Here is a 19,124-nt window from a genome sequence, read left to right as displayed (position 1 = left end):
AATTTAACTAAATTTAGATCATATTGAAAAAAGTTTGAATTACACTCCTCTTCCATTATGTTAATATATATATATATATATATATATATATATATATACACACTTAGTCTATTTTAACAAAAATGAATATTTTTGTGATAAATATCTTTGATATTTTTACATAAGAAGGAGGATAATATAATTTAAAAATCTCTCGAGGAAAGAAATATAATTTACTCAAATAAATATTATACAATGAAGTACAACAACAAAAATGCAGATAGACAGGTCCTCTAGTTTGGTCAAATGTGAGTCATAGAGCCTCTATATACAGAGTAGAGATTCTCTTGCTATATTTTTCTCTACTCTTATTTTATTTTATTTAGAGTGAAGACATTTGGTCTCTCACAAATTTCTTATGAGACAAAAATATAACTCTAATTAATTCCCAACATTTTCATACTGGGTACAAACTAGTTTCTGATTCGTTATAACACCCTTTTATTTATTTATTTCCAAAATATATATGATTTAAGACACGTAGTATACATTAAGCACTTATGTCTTTATGATCACAAAATTATATCACGCTCTTCATTTCTTGCACCTTAATTCTTAACTCCCACAGTAAAAGTCTAATGTCCAATTGAAAGGCTTGTGGTTCCATCCCCCAATTTTTACTGCAAAAGCTTGCATGCTTCTTATTTCAATGTAATTGTCATCAAGTTTCCAAATAATCACATATTACATTTTCCTGGCCTTCAATAAAATGTTAAATTTCTAGAAAGAATACTATGTCATTTAATTTGAGAACTTAATAATGACAGATATATAGAACAACTTCGTAATATATATATATATATATATATATATATATATATATATATATATATATATATATATATATATATAAATATAAAACTTGAAGCATTATTCTCAAATGATTTTTCAAATCAATTTCGACAGAGATTAATCTATATGCACTAACCGCGTAAATAATTGAAGCTTCTATGTATACCCATTAACTTCTTCAAATCAATTTCGATAGAGATTAATCTATATGCACTGACAGTATAAAACTATCGCCGTCTCAGATTCATCTAATTTTCCTCCTAATCACAATAACAAGGTGCCTTCAAAATCAAATATGTTCAAAAAGATGATTTAGGATGAGCTTTCATTGTAACTCATGCCTGTAGTGTATAGAAGAGGAACATCATAAAAGGGAACACTTACAACACATGAAACCAAATTTTTGCGTTGATCTGCTCAATTATCACATTGCTGAAGTGTTTTAAACTTCAAGTGAAATGCCAAAGACTGTCTGAGTCCATTGTGTGAGTATGTTAATTTTCTGAAACCCGGACGCTCTCGCTTGTAAGCCACATCTTCTTCTGAATTATTAACACTGCATCATCTTCACCTTTATCTGAATCGTGCTCAACATTAGATTTGGTCACTGCATCCCAGTGCAATGCTGGCAAGAACTTCTTTATATACAACACTACTGATCGCTTATCACGGATAATTATGAAACCTTTTGGCCTCAGTATTCTATCCATCTCGATCAATAAATCCTGTACACTGCATTCTTTCTCAATGATATCAGAAAATATAGTCCACGCATGGAGTAGATCATAAGTACGAGGGTACGTTGAAAATGCTTCACACCTGTTGTTTACATTGATGCACAAAACAAGGTCATAAAAGTTATCAACAAGCATGAATCTTGATTGGGACTGGCCTCTTCTTTTATTTAAGGGTTAAATATGTGTTTACTCCTTAACTCCCTACAAAATTACAACTTTTTAAGCTTAGTCCCTACATAAATTTTTTTCTTTCAATTTTAGTCCCTATTTTGAAACTCTTTTAGAAAAAATGAGTACTTTTAGTCCTGCATTTCCAAAATCAAAATAGGGACTAAAATTGAACAAAAATTTGCTTCAAAATAAAATATTGAACAAAAATTATGTAGGGACTAAACTTGTAAAACTTGCATTTTGTAGGGAATAAAAATATATTTAACCATTTACTATTATAAGACTGATAACAGTGGCTTCAAATTGGTATCTTGCATTTTATGTTCATCATTTGCTTCAAGGGAGAGTATTTTTGAAAATCGAAGCGATAAATTTGACAGGAATAGTTACTAATATTATATATAACCATATGAAGATCCATACCAGTTGTGAAGTGTTCCCAACAGCCCTCTGTCATATATGATCTTGAGCGTGTTTGGCCCATTTTCAGGCACCACATTCATAACCCAAACACCTTTGTCCTTCAAAGCAGCAGCGAAAGAACCCAAATTTGCCTTCATGTCCATCACGTTCCGAATTGTGTCGTGCTTTATTTTATTGCCTATTAGTTTCCAGTAATTACTAACTCTTTGTTGCCAAATGTCCTGCACAAAATTAGTCAGGTCATACACCCCATAATCAGACTTGTTGGCTGTGAAACTATCATGCCTTTGATTAAATGTGGGAAACACGATATATTTCAAATTACCATGTCCTTTTCAAACATTTCACTAGAATAGTTAAAGTCGGCAAGACGAGGAGGTGGAGAAGTTAATCGAGCCGGCCAAGGAGACAAACCGCTTCCTCTTGCTTTATGCACCTCTGCACAGACCAGCAGAATATGTGGTTGGTTATTGATTTTTCAACTTCTAATACAAAATTCATGAATTAATTCCAGAAATTGCTGATGGAACAGAACAATGTGCAACATTTATATATGCAAATATGCAGTTGTGTAAATTGTGTCAAATATAATGCAATCAGAAAGAACATGGACCTATCTGAGAACAGCAAAAGTAATCTTGAGATTAAAAAAAAAAACTAAATCATTGTATGAAATAGGGAAAATATCACTCACGATCAGAATAACGTGAGATGCAAGCTTTCATTTTAATTCCCCAAACAGCATCAGGATCATCATCAGAACTGCAGAGTGGAGGTTGTGTATCAGGCTCTCTTTTTAAATAACAATCATTTGTGAGAGGCTTGACCCATATGACAGTCTGGTTCTTCTTAGCAGCTACTTTCCAACACATCCGCCCAACAAGAGCACTCATTTCTCTCCATATTCTTCTATCCTCTTCATCCTGAGCATAAGCTTCAGGAGACGAGTAAACAAAGTAGCCTCCTGGCCTGAGTAACCTATCCAGTTCAAGAAGAAGTATTCCGTCTCTTTGAAGCCAATCAATTCTACAGCGTGAACAATGGGCAAGTTCAAAAGATCTACTAGGGTAAGGTTGTCTTAGCGTCCCTAGGACACCAAGATACGCTGGAATTCCTCTCTCTAAAGCAAACTGGATTTGATTTTCATGAACATCATTTGGTGCTAATGACATTGCCATTACATCGGAAGAAAGAAGATATCCTCCAAAGCTTGCAACACCACAGCCAACATCGAAAACATTGCGGAGTCTTCCTCCGTTGTTTATATTATTGTTTGGAAAGTTGAGCATCTGTAATACCAATCATAAATATCAAATCATTCCTTTTTCCAGTTGAGTTTAATGTTTCATGTTTGTGATTAGTTCATCAACTCAAATAAGAGTAAGAAACTAGCTTACATTGGCAATTGATGCAATATATTTATCCGCGCCGCGATGGAAGTGGGTTCCGCCACCGGGAAAAACTATCTTTTCACCTTTTACTACCATCCAGTTTTGGTCAGATTTCTCAGTTGCAAGATGTGTATGAGGTATATTTGCTCTCCATACCTGATCTCTGCTTTTTGGCCACTTGATCGGAATCTATCAAGAACAAGACAAGAAATTTAAAGCTTTAAGCATGGAATATTTCAAAATATAATGAACTTTCTTTTTTTTTGAACAGGCAATATAATGAACTTTCTTAATTCCATATAAGAAGCAGTGTCTATGAGAAAGCCACCTTATACCCTGGAGGAGGGGGAATCAAGCAATTATAACGCCTCTCAGGCATTGGACAGTGTCGCTCATAATGTTCCATCAAAGTCAGATCAAGCTTCAATCTTGTTTGGTATATGAGATTTCTGTCTAGACAGGGAATCAGCTCTGAGTGTCGATCATCACAAACCTTGAAAAGGGAAAATAAAAGAGTAAAATAACTTGAATGCTTCATAGTAGACACCAACACTTGAGGTTGACGGGAAGTGTTTAAAATCAGTGTTGAGAGTTACCAATCAATAGTTTGTTCAAATTCCACTACACTATAGTGCTCTAGCCACTATTTGACAACACTTCGTACTAAATCGCATATCGCGGAACAATAGCAGATTGTTAAAATTCCGCTACACTGTATTACTACAACGCTATAACTGCTATTTGACAACAATGGTTAAAATGTAAAAGTTGTTCAGTTCAGGTTGAGATAACTCACGGGAATGGTCTTCGGTACAGCACTTTCCTCTTCTCCAGTATTTAATGATTTACTAGTGTACTCAATGGAAGATGATGAACCACTATTTCGAGAATACAGGTAAACTAAACCACCAACAATGAATAAAACCAACACGGTTGTGACCAATCGCTTTCTTGGGTTCCCATCTGCTCTTCCTCTAGCCATTCTTGCCACTACACAAGAATCACATTTTACTATATGAACTCAACCACCAAAATAAAAAATCAATAATTCACAAGGCAAAGAAACTATTCAGTCAATAACCATCGCAAAATTTTCTCACCACACTCACTGATTTAAAATTCACCCAGGAAGCCCTCGACTTAATGACTCGAGTTCCACAAAGTGCCTAGGTGATGCAGTTGAGAACCACAAATCAAGAACTGCATACAAAGTTCAAATTAAAATCAATGAAACAGTAATAACACTACTATCATAACTAAAAGCTTGTAAAACAAAACCAAACTGACTCAACAGAAAAACCAAAAACCAAACTGATTCAACAGAAAAACTAAAAACCAAACTGCAATGTCATAACTCATGACTAACTGAATACAGCACAAGAATATGCTATAGAAATCAAGTTGTAGCAATCATAGTATTATGGTTCAAAACAAAACCATCAATTATTGGGAATTTGGGACCTTATGCACATACCCTAAAAAAGGTAACATTAAAATCAGACCAAATAATTGAAAATATTCTAGACAAAATGATAGAGCAATCATAGAAAAATAACACTAAATAGAAAATCAATTTTCTTTTTCTTTTGGTCTATAGACGAAATGGTAAATACCACCGAAACTCACACACATGCGAGGTTCCGGTTCAAACCCGGGTGAAGGCGTCCAACCTAACAATATTGACATTGTCACTTGAGTTAAGATTTATGGACAGAAAATCAAAATCTTAACTGTACAACATAATAACTAATAACTGTAAAAAAAAGCATAATAACTAATAAGCTAATGAAAATGAAATCCATATAAATTATGCAAAGGGAAAAGGTAGGGTACGGAGGAAAACAAATCACCGACAGTTGCAACAGCTTTCAATGACCCATTTGATGAAAATAGTTCAGTGATTGAAGAGAAACTGATAGCACAGAGAGTTTGGGGTGGAAAGATGCAGAAAGAGCGAAAAGATAGCATTTTTATGAATGTAAGTAGCAATTGAAATCCAAAAAGTAACGAAAGAATGTGAAGGGTATGATGAATAAGAGATCTGAGGAATGGGGAATGATGAAGCAGTGAGACAGAGTGAGAAAAGAACGTACCTTGAACTTGGATGGGTTGAAACTAGAAAGAGTGAAAGTGAGGTATTTGATTTGGAACAGAAAACAAACAATGAAAAATGTTGCAAAAGGGTGAATAAGAGAATTCCATTTTTATTATATTCATATACTGTATTCATTTATTTATTTATTTATTTATTCATCATTCATAGGGATTGTGATATGGTGGCGAGATCTAAATCTTTTTTCTCATGTGTAAATGGCTCTAAAGTACCATCTAGCTGTAATCTTATCATTTTTCCTGTGTGGGGTTAATAAATGTGGATAAACATTTTAAGAATAAGAAGAAAAAAAAAAACTATGTCTCTTCGAAGGAAATAAATAGTATGATTTCTCTGCTAAAAAATAGAGACATGACAAAATAAAAATATAAATATTAAGCGTTTGATCTAAAAAAAAGAAGGAAGGACAACACAAAATAAATTCTGATAGCAGGACAACTAAGCCATTTTTTGTAACCCACTTAGTGGGGGATAACTTTTAGTTCGGCGAACAACAGTTAAAAAAAATACTCTTTTATGTTTTGCTTCTATTTTATTTCTCACGTATTCTTCCTCCTTCTGCTACAGCTCTGCTACTGCACCCCTCTTCCCTCGTCTCTTTCAAGTAATTTTTTCATTTGCCTTTTCTTTTATTGACATGCTTTCCTTTTCTTTTTCCACTAGGGGTAAACCCGTGCGTTGCATGGGTTCGATTAAAATACATAATTAAAATATTTTTATAAATTAAAAATAATAATTGTGATAAGTATAATCACACATTCGATTAAAATATATTGTTAAATATTTTTTACGATATAGTTATATTTAATATTATATATGTGTAAAAACAAAAAAAGTTGTTCAGAATTAAAATAATTTTTATTGAAATGATGTATCATATTTTATTTTAATTGTGTCATCGTATAAAATCTTAGTTTTTCATTATATGAGTTGCATTTTAGTCACAAATCACTTTGCTTTTTTATTTTTAATGTATCACTTATTTATTTATTTTCAATAAGAGTTGGAGGTCATACATACTTATACTTGGTGAAAATATTGCTCATGAGTAATGTTGAACTAAGAAGTATGGTGGTTTTGACATTTTTTATCACATGATCTCGTATTCTGAAAATTACCTATCAAATAACAACGTTACTGCTTACTCCTTTCTATACAATTTAATATGTCAAATAACTTATCAACTCACCTCCCTCTCGTTCTCTTGAAGTTTCTTATCAATTATTCACTTGGTGAAATTTTATCCCGGTTTTATTAGTCTCGATTTTTTTTGTCTATTGCTTGGTTTTTTTTCTATGGGGTTTTTCTCCGCTCATTTTGCTTTCAATTTTTTTATTTAATAATTTTTATTCGGATTTTCAATTTAATTTAGTAGTGCTTATTAAAATGCAGTACTCTTTTTTTATAGATGACTAGGGGTAACCCCGTGGGGTTTGATTAAAATATATAATTAAAATATTTTTATAAATAAAAAATAATAATTGTGATAACTATAATCACATATATTTAAATAATAGATATTATTTTAAAATATGATTATATTTAATATTAGTATATGGGTAAAAAAAAGTTGTTTAGAAATATTAGATTTTTTATTAATTTATATCGTAGTTTGTTCATATTTTAATGTAATAGATCTCTTATAATATTTCATAAGTTTGAAAAGATGTATCATTTTTTATTTTATTAGTGTAATCATATAAGATTTTAGTTTTCTTTATATGAGTTGCAATTTTATAGTCAAATGTCACTTTGTTTTTTTATTTTTGATGTATCCCTTATTTTATTATTTTCAATAAGAGTTGTAGGCATACCTAATTATACTTGTAGACAATATTGCTCATGAGAAATGTTAAAATAAGTTTTGATTATAGAATATGATTCATATATGGTGGCTTTGACTATTTGTTCCACGTGATCTCATTTTTTGAAAATTATGTCTCAAACAGCGTATTTGCTTACTACGTTCTATGCAATTTAAGGTTTCAAATAGCTTATCTACTTACTCATCTCTCGTTCTCTTGGAGTTTATTCTCACTTATTCACTTGCTGAAATTTTATTCCAACTTTATTAGTCCCAATTTTTTAGTCTATCGTTTGGTTCACTTTTTTTTTTGCTTGGTCCTTTTGTTTTTGGTTTGTTTTTCTTTTTCTTTGTGAGGTTTGTGTCTCTTTAAAATTATTGTTAGTTTTTGTCCCTCTTATTTAATATTTTCTTGAACATTTATTTTATTTTTCTTATTATATTATATAAACTTGAATATTTGTTGTTGTCAATATATAACTTTGGACGAAGATTTTATATATTTGAATTTAGGTTTAGTTATTTGGTTAAGGTAAAGAAAGTCTTATAGATGAATTTAAGATTTAACATGTGTCATTTTCTTATTTGCTTAAAAAAATGTCATCTTATTCTTATAAATATTCCACTATTTTATTTTCAGTCGTAACGTAAACATTCTTTTAGAATATGTAATTAATTTATCCAAAAAGTTATATTATTACGTAAATTAAATTAATAATTTTTGAATTATTGGTGAATTTTAGTTGTGTGTAAATATGTTTAAATATATGTGTGATTATATTTTCTAAATATATGTAAATATATTTTAACATCTACGGTTTTAATAATTTCTAAAATTTATTTTGACAAATGAGCATCAACAATTTTTATTTAATAATTTTTGTCTTTTTTTAATTTAATTTAGAAAGTTTTTAGTACAATTCTAAGTGGGAGGAAAAAGTATTTAGCACAATTTCTAAACTAACATGTTTTTAGCACAATTATTTTCATCGATTCATTTTATGGTTGTAAGAATAAGATGTCATGCGTAGATTAAAATAGGATCATCTAAAATTCATATATATTCATATTGAACCATCCAGATTTAGGCAAGTGTTATACGATAAATGCATGAAGATTATATATTTGGACAACCTCTAAGTCAAGTTGAATCAATATACTTCTTGCATGTATTACAATTATAAGAACCACATGTCTTGAGTATCAACTACAAAAAAAAAAAACTTATTTTAATTTCTACTTTGTTATTGTTTCTATATTTCTCTTGATTGAGATCAAGTAGATTACCTACACATTGTAGACAATATAGTATTTAAAAATGAGACACATATTTATATTTTTAAATTATTTGGATTGTCTTTTTTTAATTGAATGCCTCCAACATCAATATACCATCGATCTATATAAATTTTAAGGGACTTCAAAATCAATAAATAGAAGTCTCTTTTATCCTCTTCAACTTATTCACATGAAAATAATTAATTATATTCCCATTAATCAACAATTTTTTATACAAATCTTTTACCTTATATAAAATAATAAATGAAAAAGAAAATAAGAAACAAATAAGCTAAAACATTAGACTAATAAAATAATAAATGAAAAAAGAAAGTTGTCTAATTACAAACATTATATCAATTAAAAAAAATGATGGTTTACAAACTGCCATCAGAGTTAAATACACATCCTCACATGAGGTGCCATTTCATAGGTTTACAAACATTCATAGGATGCAACGTAAGCAAAAATAGAAGTATGTTTTATCCTGTTCTCCTCCTTCACATGAAAAAATAGTCATATTCATATTAATTGATTCAACTCAAAGTTTAATTAATCATCGAACAAAACACCGGTTGATATTTAAAAAAATATCCAACCTAAAAAAGAAATATAAAAAATGATTAGAGATGTTCTAAACTCAGAGTAATAGAAAAATTCCAATTTACAAACATATTAATAGGCAGCTATCACATATATGTATATCAATTTCTTAATCAATCAAATGTAGACATACCTGATACTTTAAGATGTTAGACACCATCACCTACCAAGGACAAAAACCAATATACTTATGATGTAACTATATATATGCACACAATAGCTTTTAAATCAATTCAAGACACTATAATGTGTAACTTTAACATATGAAAGGTGAAGAAGCATAACTTTTTCTCATGGAGATGTTAGACAAAGAAACCATAGAGTTTTTGCTATGAGATAGATAAATTAAAATTTTGTTAAAACATAGAAGGTAGACTTCCTGATATGGTGGTGGTGATAATCAGCTTTTGGGTTAACTTTATATAGAGCTTGTGTTTGACAATTAGTTAAATTAACATATTCAATATTAGTGTCTCCAAGAATTCTTTGTTTTCAATTGCATTAATAGGGAATTGTAACATACAATATATATTTTAATAATATATTGCAATGCAATTAAAACAATAACATGATGCACCATTCCACCTTTCATTGCTTGCAATTCATTTTTGTCTCAATTCAACAACAATAAATTGTGTTAGTTTTTTTTTAATATATTATTATTATTTATTATTAGAGTAACTCTATTATATGAAAAAATATGAAAAGGTTTTAATAGAGATTGTAAACTTTTCTTATAGAGTGTCACATCATCACAATGCTTGCTTGTGAACAACTCAATCTTCCTTTTAAAGGATTGTTTGATAAATTTATTTGTCATAGTTAAAGAATAAGAGTTAAGGAATACGAAAGAATGGTAGTTTAAAAGTTGGTGTGACAAAATTAATTTTTTTTTAAATAATAGCACAATAGTAATTAATTAATAAACAATATAACTAAAGTATTTTTTTTTCATAAAATTTATTTATTTATTTTGTCAAGCATGGAATTTTTTTGAGGAGTAATTTTTTTATTTGGTTTATTTATTTAAAGTAAAATTTTACAAATTGCAAATCATATTTACGCATGCATGATTTATATTTTATGTTTGGTAGTGTAAAATATGAAAGAGCATATATCTATTCATTGTTCTTTTGTAATTTGATCTTTTTTTTCTTTTCTTTCTTTCATTATTATTGGGAGCCATTATTATTGTAACATATAGATAATTATTTTGGAGGATGAATGGACACACAAAATAAATTGTGGGACAAATTTTAAATAGATATGAGAAGCTCTCTAAAGCATGCCACATCATCACAATGCTTGCTTTTGAACAACTCAATCTTCCTTTTACTAGTAAAAGATTTGTTTTTTTCTTTCATTTCATGGGTTTGATTAAACACACACATTTAAAATACTTTTTATCAATAAAAATAATAATTATGATTAGTATAATCATATATAATTAAATGATTGTTAATATTTTAAATATAGTAACATGGTTATATTTAATATAAATCTATATTAAAAATAAGAAGGTTATTAAAAAAAAGATTTTGTTTAATATTAACCTACATAGTAGATTTATGTATATTAAGGACAACTAATATAATTTTTAGTGTATATTTGTTAATATTCATAAGTTTGAAGAGGTGCATTATATTTTATTCTAATAGTGTAATAGTATGAGAACTTAATTTTCTTTTTATGCATCGTGGTAGTATAGTCGCAACTTGCTTTGTTTTTTTACTTTTTTTTTCTTACCGTTGCTTTTTTTACTTTTGTATGTTAGAGGTAGTCATGCTTGCCTTGTGCTGATAAGTGATCCTTCCTTGTTGCTTGATTCAACCTCCTGTAGTCTATGCACATGCGCCACACAGTAACTGTAATTTACAAACTTTTTAATAATTTATTATCGTTATAAGAAACTTGATTTTCTCATACATTTATTTTTCTTTTTGTAACTAATTTACAAATGAAGGTGGATTTGTGGTTTTATTTTCACGATTACTTAAAAAGACAAATTTAATTGAATATAATAATTGCTTTATCGCAAAGAATAAGTAATATCAAAATTAAAATGATGTTTTTTTTGGTACAATTAAAATGATGGTTTTGTTGTTTTAATAATTTTAGTGATATTTTCCTTTAAAAAATAAGCAATATTGTTGTAGGGTAGTAAGTAAAAATATGGTATTATGAATAATAACATATATAGTGGAAATGCACTCAAAGATATATACTTACATAAATTGTCACTTTTCATAGACTTCTTGAGCATCAAAGACGCAACAAAGACAAAAATAAAGGTCTCTCTTTTATTCGCTTATCCTAATTCACATGAAAAAATTGTCAAATCTACGTTAAGAAATAAAAAAAAATTAAGAAAAAAGTTAGAAAAGTAGGCTAACAAACATTATATCAATAAAAATAAGGATTTCTAAAATTTTCACACAATGTAAGAGTAACACAATTAATAAGTTGCTATATATATAGAAACTAATAAATTGTGAAAAAGATGAAGAATCTATTGAAGAGCATCTATCCAATAGTTGGTTGGAGAAAAGTGATGATGAAAACTCAAATTTGCACGACAAACATTTAACATTTGTGCACAAAATCATATATATTTATACACACAATGGTTAGGAATGAGAAAAGATGAAGGTTTAAAGGATTGTATGATAAATTTATTTGTCATAGTTAAAGAATAAGAGTTAAGGAATATGAAAGAATTATAGTTTAAAAGTTGGTATGACAAAGTTTTTTTTTTTTAAAAAAATAATAGCACAATAATAATTAATTAATAAACAATATAACTAAAGTATTTTTTTTCATAAAATTTATTTATTTTGTCAAGTATGAAAAATTTTTTAGTAGTAATTTTTTTTATTTGGTTTATTTATTTAAAGTAAATTTTTGCAAAGTGCAAATTATATTTATGCATGCATAGTTTATATTTTATGTTTGGTAGTGTAAAATATGAAAGAGCATATATCTATTCATTTTTTCTTTTATAATTTGATCTCTTTTTTTTGTCTTTTTTTCATTATTACTATTATTTATGTTATATGTTACACTTGCTACTAATTTAAATTACTTGTCACTTGAACTTCACATGTATAATTATCAACATCAATATAGCATTTATTTTTTTGTTCTTTGCAAAAAAAATATTGGGAGCCATTATTATTGTAACATATAGATAATTACATACAAAATAAATTGTGGGACAAATTTTAAATAGATATGAGAGCTCTCTAAAGCATGCCACATCATCACAATGAAGGCCTAGGAGCAATTCAACCTTCCTTTTACTGGTAAAAGATTATATCCTTTCTGATTCTGATTTTTTTTTATCTTTTAATTTACTTTTCAATAAATTATTATTTCCAGCTAGTTTCTATTAAATCAAAGAACTACATCTTTTAGATTTTTATCAGTTTCTCTGCGTTATTATAGGTAGGAAGTTGGAAGCCGCAACTAGAAAGCATGGAGAACGTTCCAGAATCTTCATCCAAAGGCACCAAACGCCGTCGAACTGATAATCCCGATGCCGCCGCCGGAAACACCTCATCATCACTCGGTATTCAATCTTCTCCCATTCCACACCTCTATTTCTCTTCACTCGTAATTTAGATTAATCTCCATTCCAATTCGCAGAGAACGATCTTACATTCTCTGATACTCTTATTGCGCTTCGAATCATGCGAGCTCAATTTCCCCAAATTCACAATGTAACAACATTAATTATCTCATCTCTTCCTCTGCCTGTGAATTCTACTTATATATATATGATTAAGTTTTGATTAATCATGCTTATATTTCTAGGTTTCGGTTGAACCGTTTATTTTGAAGTCTCAATTGTATAGCAGTGTGAAGGACAGAACACAAGTTGATAGGGAATTAGAGGTCTGGTTTTTTATTAATTTTTTTAAAAATTTTTTGTCTCTTGTTATTACTGATTAGTTTTGTTGCTAATTTAAGCTCTTTTAAGTTTTGATGGATTAATTTATGTGATAACTTGTATTAAGATTACATTTTCTTTTTGCAGTCTCTAAGGAGGGATAAAATGCTTCGCCTTTTTAAATTAAATACTGGACAAGATGATCATGCTGTAATGTTTTTGGATGATTACCTAAAACAGGTTGGTTTAAAATATTATGTATATTGTTACTTGTTAGTTTGTCTCTCCAAACTATTAAAAGAGATTTGGAGGTCAATGGTTTATCTTTATCTTTAAGGTCCTGTTTGGATAAACAACTTGATTAAGCGAGCGCACCATTACAAAAAAAGCGATCATAAGCGCTTGTCATATAGGTGCTTATGTATAAACTATTTCTACAACAAAAGATAAAATAAATTCAAAATATTTCCGTATAAGCTTTAAGTTGGTTTCATAAACTATCTTGAAGAACTTATGGAAATAAGCTGAAAAAAACTTATGGACATATCATAAGCTGTTTTCGTAAACTCTGACAAACAGTTTCACAAGTGCTTATGCCAATAGATAAGCTCAAATAAGTCAATCCAAATAGGCTCTAAATCAAATAAATGATGCGGGTTTTATGATATTACTTGATCCACATAAACCTTACCTAGGTTTGATTTTTTTATATTGTATATATGTCTTCAGTTACAAGAATGTATTTTTTGGGATAGAATGTCAGTTGTTCAATGGTCATTATAGTTTTAAACTTCGAGTGCTAACCCAGTACCCTCATTTTGGATATTTTGTTTTATTTTATTTCCATTCCTTGATCATATTACTCTGACTGAGTTTGATTCTGAAGGATTGTTGATGAACTGTCATGTTTATTTTTTCTAACTGTTTATGCATAGATAGATCGTGTTGTTAAAAGAATGGAAGGAAAGGTAGGAGCAGAATGTGAAGTTTTTGATTGGTTCAAAAGTCATGTCCTAGATTCAAAGCTAGAAACCGGCATTGAACATCAGGAGCTTGTGAGTAAGATATGCAAACTAGCCTACAGTTTTTAATCATTTCCACTTCTGCTTATTATACTGTCTACTTATCAGAAATGTTTATAATTTGATAAATGTCTGGTTTTGGGAGAATGCAAATACAGAATGTGAAAATCTGACATGTCCACATATATAGGGATAAATCATCACTATATATGTTACTGATAAAAATTAAGTACTAATATTAAGACATTTTTTTCAACTTTACCATGTTAAATTTTTACCTTGACTTTAAATCATGAAGCGGCTCAATATACATGTTATCTTTACTAAATGAGTTCTTATGCTGATGGCTATTCATTTTGATGCAGTGCTCACTCTTGTCACTTGGGGGAAAGGTGAAGGACAACCACATTTCCCTTCTAATTAATGCTGGCATCCTTGTGAGTGAAATGGATTGTAACATTGCTCATTTTGGTTGTATTCAAACACTTGTGTTTTAAACTGTCACAACTTTGCTTGGAGATTTTCAATCATATACAAGTTTTTCTCAACTTGTGGCTTTAAATGGTTACAAAAACTTCATAATTCTTTTGTCAACTCGGTTAAACATACCATGGCAACATCAAAAGCATTCACTTTTATGAAAAGTATGAAACCTTATTTTTCCTTTCTTTCTTTCATTAGGAAAAGAAAAGAAAAGTATCCCCTGATTCTAACATGTCAGTTTCCTGTTTTATCTTATCTTATATTCATGGGCATTTTTCTACATGAAATTGTTGATTTATTTAGGCATCATTAAAAATCCCTGAAGCACTTTATTTTGTGTGTTCCTTCATTAACATTAAACGTTGTTAGCTGCACTGAGAATCTTGGCGCCTCACTATCTTATTTCAAGATTTAAAGTCCTACAAGGCAAAACTTTCTCTTTGACTAAGCATATTATATTTATCAACACTAAGCATATTATATTTATCAACACAAATTTGCTAGGAATCTTTATCAAGACAAATTTCTCTATTACTTTACGCAGTTATGTGATTCTTTGAGTTTATTTTATATTGATTGTCTCCTTCTTATGGCTTATGTTTAGTTTCATCCAAAATATGTGTGTGAATATATGTTCTTTTGGTTGAGTATATATATAACTCTGCTTTATACTTTTCAGACCAGGCAACTTATTGATCCAAACATGTATTGGATAGCAATTCCAAATATTGGCTCACTTCTTAAGGGTCTTGTTCAGGTATAAATATTTAACGTTTACCATGTCTTTATGTCTGGAATCTGGATGCTTGCTATGTAGTTTAATCTATATTATTGATGGCCATGTATAACATATACCATCTTTTAGATGGTATACTGTTGGACACAAATGAAGAGTGATGAGATTCGCGGAGCGGTTGGAACAAAACAAGAGTTGTGATGATAGAGGTGGTGGAAAGACGCCACAATCGGGATGGAAAAATCCGATTGATAAGTCGTGAGGACGCCACAACCGGCTATGGAGGCTCCGGTTGATAAGTCAAAGATTAGCGTCACGGCAAGCCGATAAGCTAAAAATGAGGTTCAGAGAACCAAAGAGAATAAATCTCATATTTTTACTCAATCCAAAAATCTTTTTTTAGCAAGAGTTACATGCCTCCTATATATAGGAATGACTTATGATGATGTAATAAGCAAAAAGTAACTCCTAAGAAAGCAAAAGGATTTCAGCCACTAACTATCATGATAGTGGGGCTGAATTATTACAAGGAAAATGCCAAATAAAAGAAGAGATAGTGGTGCTCTTTTATTGCTTGGTGCACCACTTTCATATGCTTAGTGGAGGAGCTCTTCATTTTCCACTATCACATGCTTGGATGATAATCTTCAACTTTGGTTCTTTTTATTCCATGACCGAAATAATTCTTCTTGTTAAGGGATAGAATTTTAGGATCACATCAAAGAGCCATTAGATGTTCAGACTATTAAAAAAACCTGTCCAGATTAAATTAGGGTTAAAAGGGTAATATAGTGTTGGGAGTTACGAGTTTAAGATAAAAGGAGGAGAGAAATAATAAGAGCTTGAACATTATTGATAATAAATAACACGATACAAATGAAATGACAAAAAAACAACACCCGTGTATAGGAGGGGATACAAGACTTCTAATCCTAAATAACCAAGATACTCTAAGAAACATATCATAATAACCAAGTAATATGGAAACAAATCATGGATATAATCTGAAATACTCGATAAGAATAGAGACTAGTTTCAAGAGATAAACACAGATACTCTAATATTAATTATATAGTAAATTGAGAATAAGGGAGAGAGTGCAAGTGTTCCCAACCCTCTCCCACAAACCCCCACCCTCTCTCCCCTCTCCAGGCTCCGCCCCTGTCGTCACAAATCTCTATCATTTCCATTTCTTATTTCCAGTGAGAGACTTGCATGTTGACATTCAGTATAAGAAGAGCCTTCTCAACAAATCTGATCATGCTTTCTTTTTTCTTTTCTTTTTGTTTTTTTTTTTTTTTGTTTTTTTTTGTTTTGTTTTTGCGAACTCTGATAATGCTTTCTAGGTATCCTTTTTTTTTTCTTCAGTTTTTGCTTTAATGCAGAAGTAGAAAATGCAACTAGATCTCATTTTCTTTGAATCTTTTGGACAAAAAGGTATATCTCAAATAACATTTTGAACCAAGTTCTGTCACATCTTGAAAAATACTAACATTAACAACTAATTATTAACTTTGGCCATTAAAAAAAAAGTTAGCGCGTGGTATAAATAACCAAATAACCTTCCTATTATTCATTCATGTAATATGCTTGATCTTAATAATAATACATGTACTTCAATTGTTTGTTTGTTTGTTTGTTCAGTATTTGCTTTATTGAGGTTAATCCGCTATATGGAATTTAAGGGCACTGTATAGTATTGGGAGGGAGGAAGTGAGGGGCATGGTACTCAATCATATACATATTTGTATTACTTATTAAATCTATTAACTAAACTATGACATGTCTGAAAGGTGGTTACCATCGAAATTGAACTTCCATCTCACTTGTTTGGATCTTTTTTTGAAAGCAAAGAGCAACTATTTTTCCAAAATTAAGCTGAAACAAGCACTAAAGTAATAAAGCTGTGAAAAAAAAAGCACTAAAGTAATAAAGTCGTACAAAGACTAGGAGTTATCGGATGAACGTCTAATTATAGATTACATCATAATTCTAATCTCTGCTAGGTTGAGCTTGAACTGTTAAGCACCACTACATGCCAAAGTCCATCTTTGAATTCTATTGCCGGGGATATTTATTCTAAGGAGTCCGGTGGATATTTTGTGCGGATTGAGTTATTTCATTTTGGTTGGGGTATGGTTTGGGTAGTCATTACACTTTTCACATTTGTACTCTTAGCCAGAATGACGGATGCCTTTTGTTTTTCCCCATAGGGTTTATAACTTTTGTGTATTATGATCTTTAGGTGATATTTTGATTACAATGAAATTGTTTTTACTTTGTTGTTCAGGGAAGGAAGGAAATTATTTCCCTTCTCAGCCGTCGTCAATATAAGGAAATGATGTTGGCTGTTTTGGAAAAGAAGCGTCTTCGAATGTCCCCACTTGATATCAGATTTCATCTTCGTGATTTAATTGGTTCCGGTCATCTCAGAAGTGACCAGACTCCAACTGGTATAGTTATCAGAGTCTCAAAAGATTAGAGATCCAGAAAGTCAAAGATTTACTTGGATCCATGAAATGATTTGTCTGCTGCTTTTTTGCTCTTAATTTTAAGAAGAGGTTTAGTTGCTTAAGCTTTGAATATATATTTTGCATTTTTTATTTATAAATGGATATATAATTGGTATGTCACTTCAAATGGCTGTCTTACATATAAGAGAACTGCATAGATGAAATATCATATTTTATCCTTTAAATTATTAAGGAAACAAGTTTAAGACATTTGGAAACGAATTTCATCAGCTGTCAACATGGAGTAATTGAAGCCAATGTAAGTCTTCTTTCACAATGTGCAATTATAATAGTTCAGTTTCTGTTTTTCTTTTTCCTTGAATGTAAACCTTCATAATTTTTATACTAAAGACTTACATTAATCTATTTTTCAGGTTACAGCTTACAGCTTACTTGAAGCGATCTGACTAGTATTTGTGTTCATTGCATTATTATTGGTGCTGTGCTTTATTTATGCCTAAAGTATTTTTTTTCTTAAAAATATCCTTCTTTCTCATAGTTTTTACTTGCGACTTGCGAGTTTTTAAATTAACTGATCTATTTGTTATTTTGTGTAGTAAATGCTAAAAAGAGTTGCTACTGGCAAGAGTAATAAGTTTTTTTTTTTTTTTTGAAGCAGTAATAAGTTTTCTTTTAAATTGCGTTTAATGTTTATTAGCGATTAGGTGCATGTTTTATGAGAAGTCTTATACATCATCTAATACATTTTCTTTGATGCTCCCATGTTTTTTTTAAATAAAACACGGTTCATAGTTAAAATGTGAAACAAACACTAGAAAAATATTTTGAATGAAACAAACACCGAATGATCGAGTGGCTAAAAAAAAAGTTTTCAATTTATAGAATTCTATGTTTGTGTATGATTGTTCGATACAATGTCACATCCGTTACAGTGGCCAATTAAAGTGTAAACTGGGTTCGCACTCTAAGTAATAAACTGTGTTTTTCATAATATTTTAATTTATGGGGGTGTGACAGGTGCAAAGTTGAGGTTGAGATAAAAAAAGACTTAAATATGTTGTTAGTCCCTGCAGTTGTAGCTCATTTTAGTATTGATTCCTGCAATTTTTTATTTATTTATTTATTTTTTGGTGAGTTATTTTTATTTTATTTAAGTCCTTGTACTTTGG

At 29.9% G+C, this 19,124-nt stretch overlaps 2 protein-coding genes across 10 annotated transcripts; one reads left to right on the top strand and one right to left on the bottom strand.

The window, feature by feature from the left end:
- Positions 1–975: 975 nt before the first annotated feature.
- LOC123884389 (probable methyltransferase PMT3) lies at positions 976–5,829 on the bottom strand. 8 transcript variants are annotated; one of them, XR_006800755.1, is made up of 10 exons: positions 5,647–5,811; positions 4,663–4,753; positions 4,350–4,543; positions 3,882–4,046; positions 3,560–3,742; positions 2,857–3,451; positions 2,488–2,600; positions 2,163–2,383; positions 1,216–1,650; positions 976–1,091 (listed from the first exon to the last, which is right to left on the bottom strand). XR_006800755.1 is itself a non-coding variant. In XM_045933492.1 (10 exons), exons 4-10 carry the CDS (start codon positions 4,533–4,535, stop codon positions 1,326–1,328), a joined length of 1,788 nt encoding a protein of 595 aa, XP_045789448.1. In that variant the 5' UTR covers positions 4,536–4,543; positions 4,654–4,753; positions 5,167–5,223; positions 5,647–5,810; the 3' UTR covers positions 1,046–1,325. The 8 variants fall into 8 exon arrangements, 7 of the variants coding, with proteins under 7 accessions (XP_045789448.1, XP_045789431.1, XP_045789444.1 ...); XM_045933492.1 differs by adding an exon at positions 5,167–5,223 and having other exon boundaries at positions 1,046–1,650; positions 4,654–4,753; positions 5,647–5,810; XM_045933475.1 differs by adding an exon at positions 5,167–5,223 and having other exon boundaries at positions 1,046–1,650; positions 5,647–5,810.
- A 6,932-nt stretch (positions 5,830–12,761) lies between these two features.
- LOC123902371 (serine/threonine-protein kinase 19) lies at positions 12,762–18,492 on the top strand. 2 transcript variants are annotated; one of them, XM_045952073.1, is made up of 9 exons: positions 12,762–12,919; positions 12,997–13,070; positions 13,165–13,245; positions 13,388–13,480; positions 14,176–14,295; positions 14,628–14,699; positions 15,425–15,502; positions 17,772–18,253; positions 18,369–18,492. In XM_045952073.1, exons 1-8 carry the CDS (start codon positions 12,826–12,828, stop codon positions 17,961–17,963), a joined length of 804 nt encoding a protein of 267 aa, XP_045808029.1. In that variant the 5' UTR covers positions 12,762–12,825; the 3' UTR covers positions 17,964–18,253; positions 18,369–18,492. The 2 variants fall into 2 exon arrangements, with proteins under 2 accessions (XP_045808029.1, XP_045808030.1); XM_045952074.1 differs by lacking the exon at positions 12,997–13,070 and having other exon boundaries at positions 12,765–12,919.
- The last annotated feature ends 632 nt before the right edge of the window (positions 18,493–19,124 follow it).

This window comes from Trifolium pratense, linkage group LG1 (genome assembly GCF_020283565.1).
Source record: "Trifolium pratense cultivar HEN17-A07 linkage group LG1, ARS_RC_1.1, whole genome shotgun sequence".
Lineage (NCBI taxonomy): Eukaryota > Viridiplantae > Streptophyta > Magnoliopsida > Fabales > Fabaceae > Trifolium > Trifolium pratense.
The sequence above is the reverse complement of the archived record's forward strand: the minus strand, read 5'-3'. Positions and strand labels throughout refer to the sequence as shown.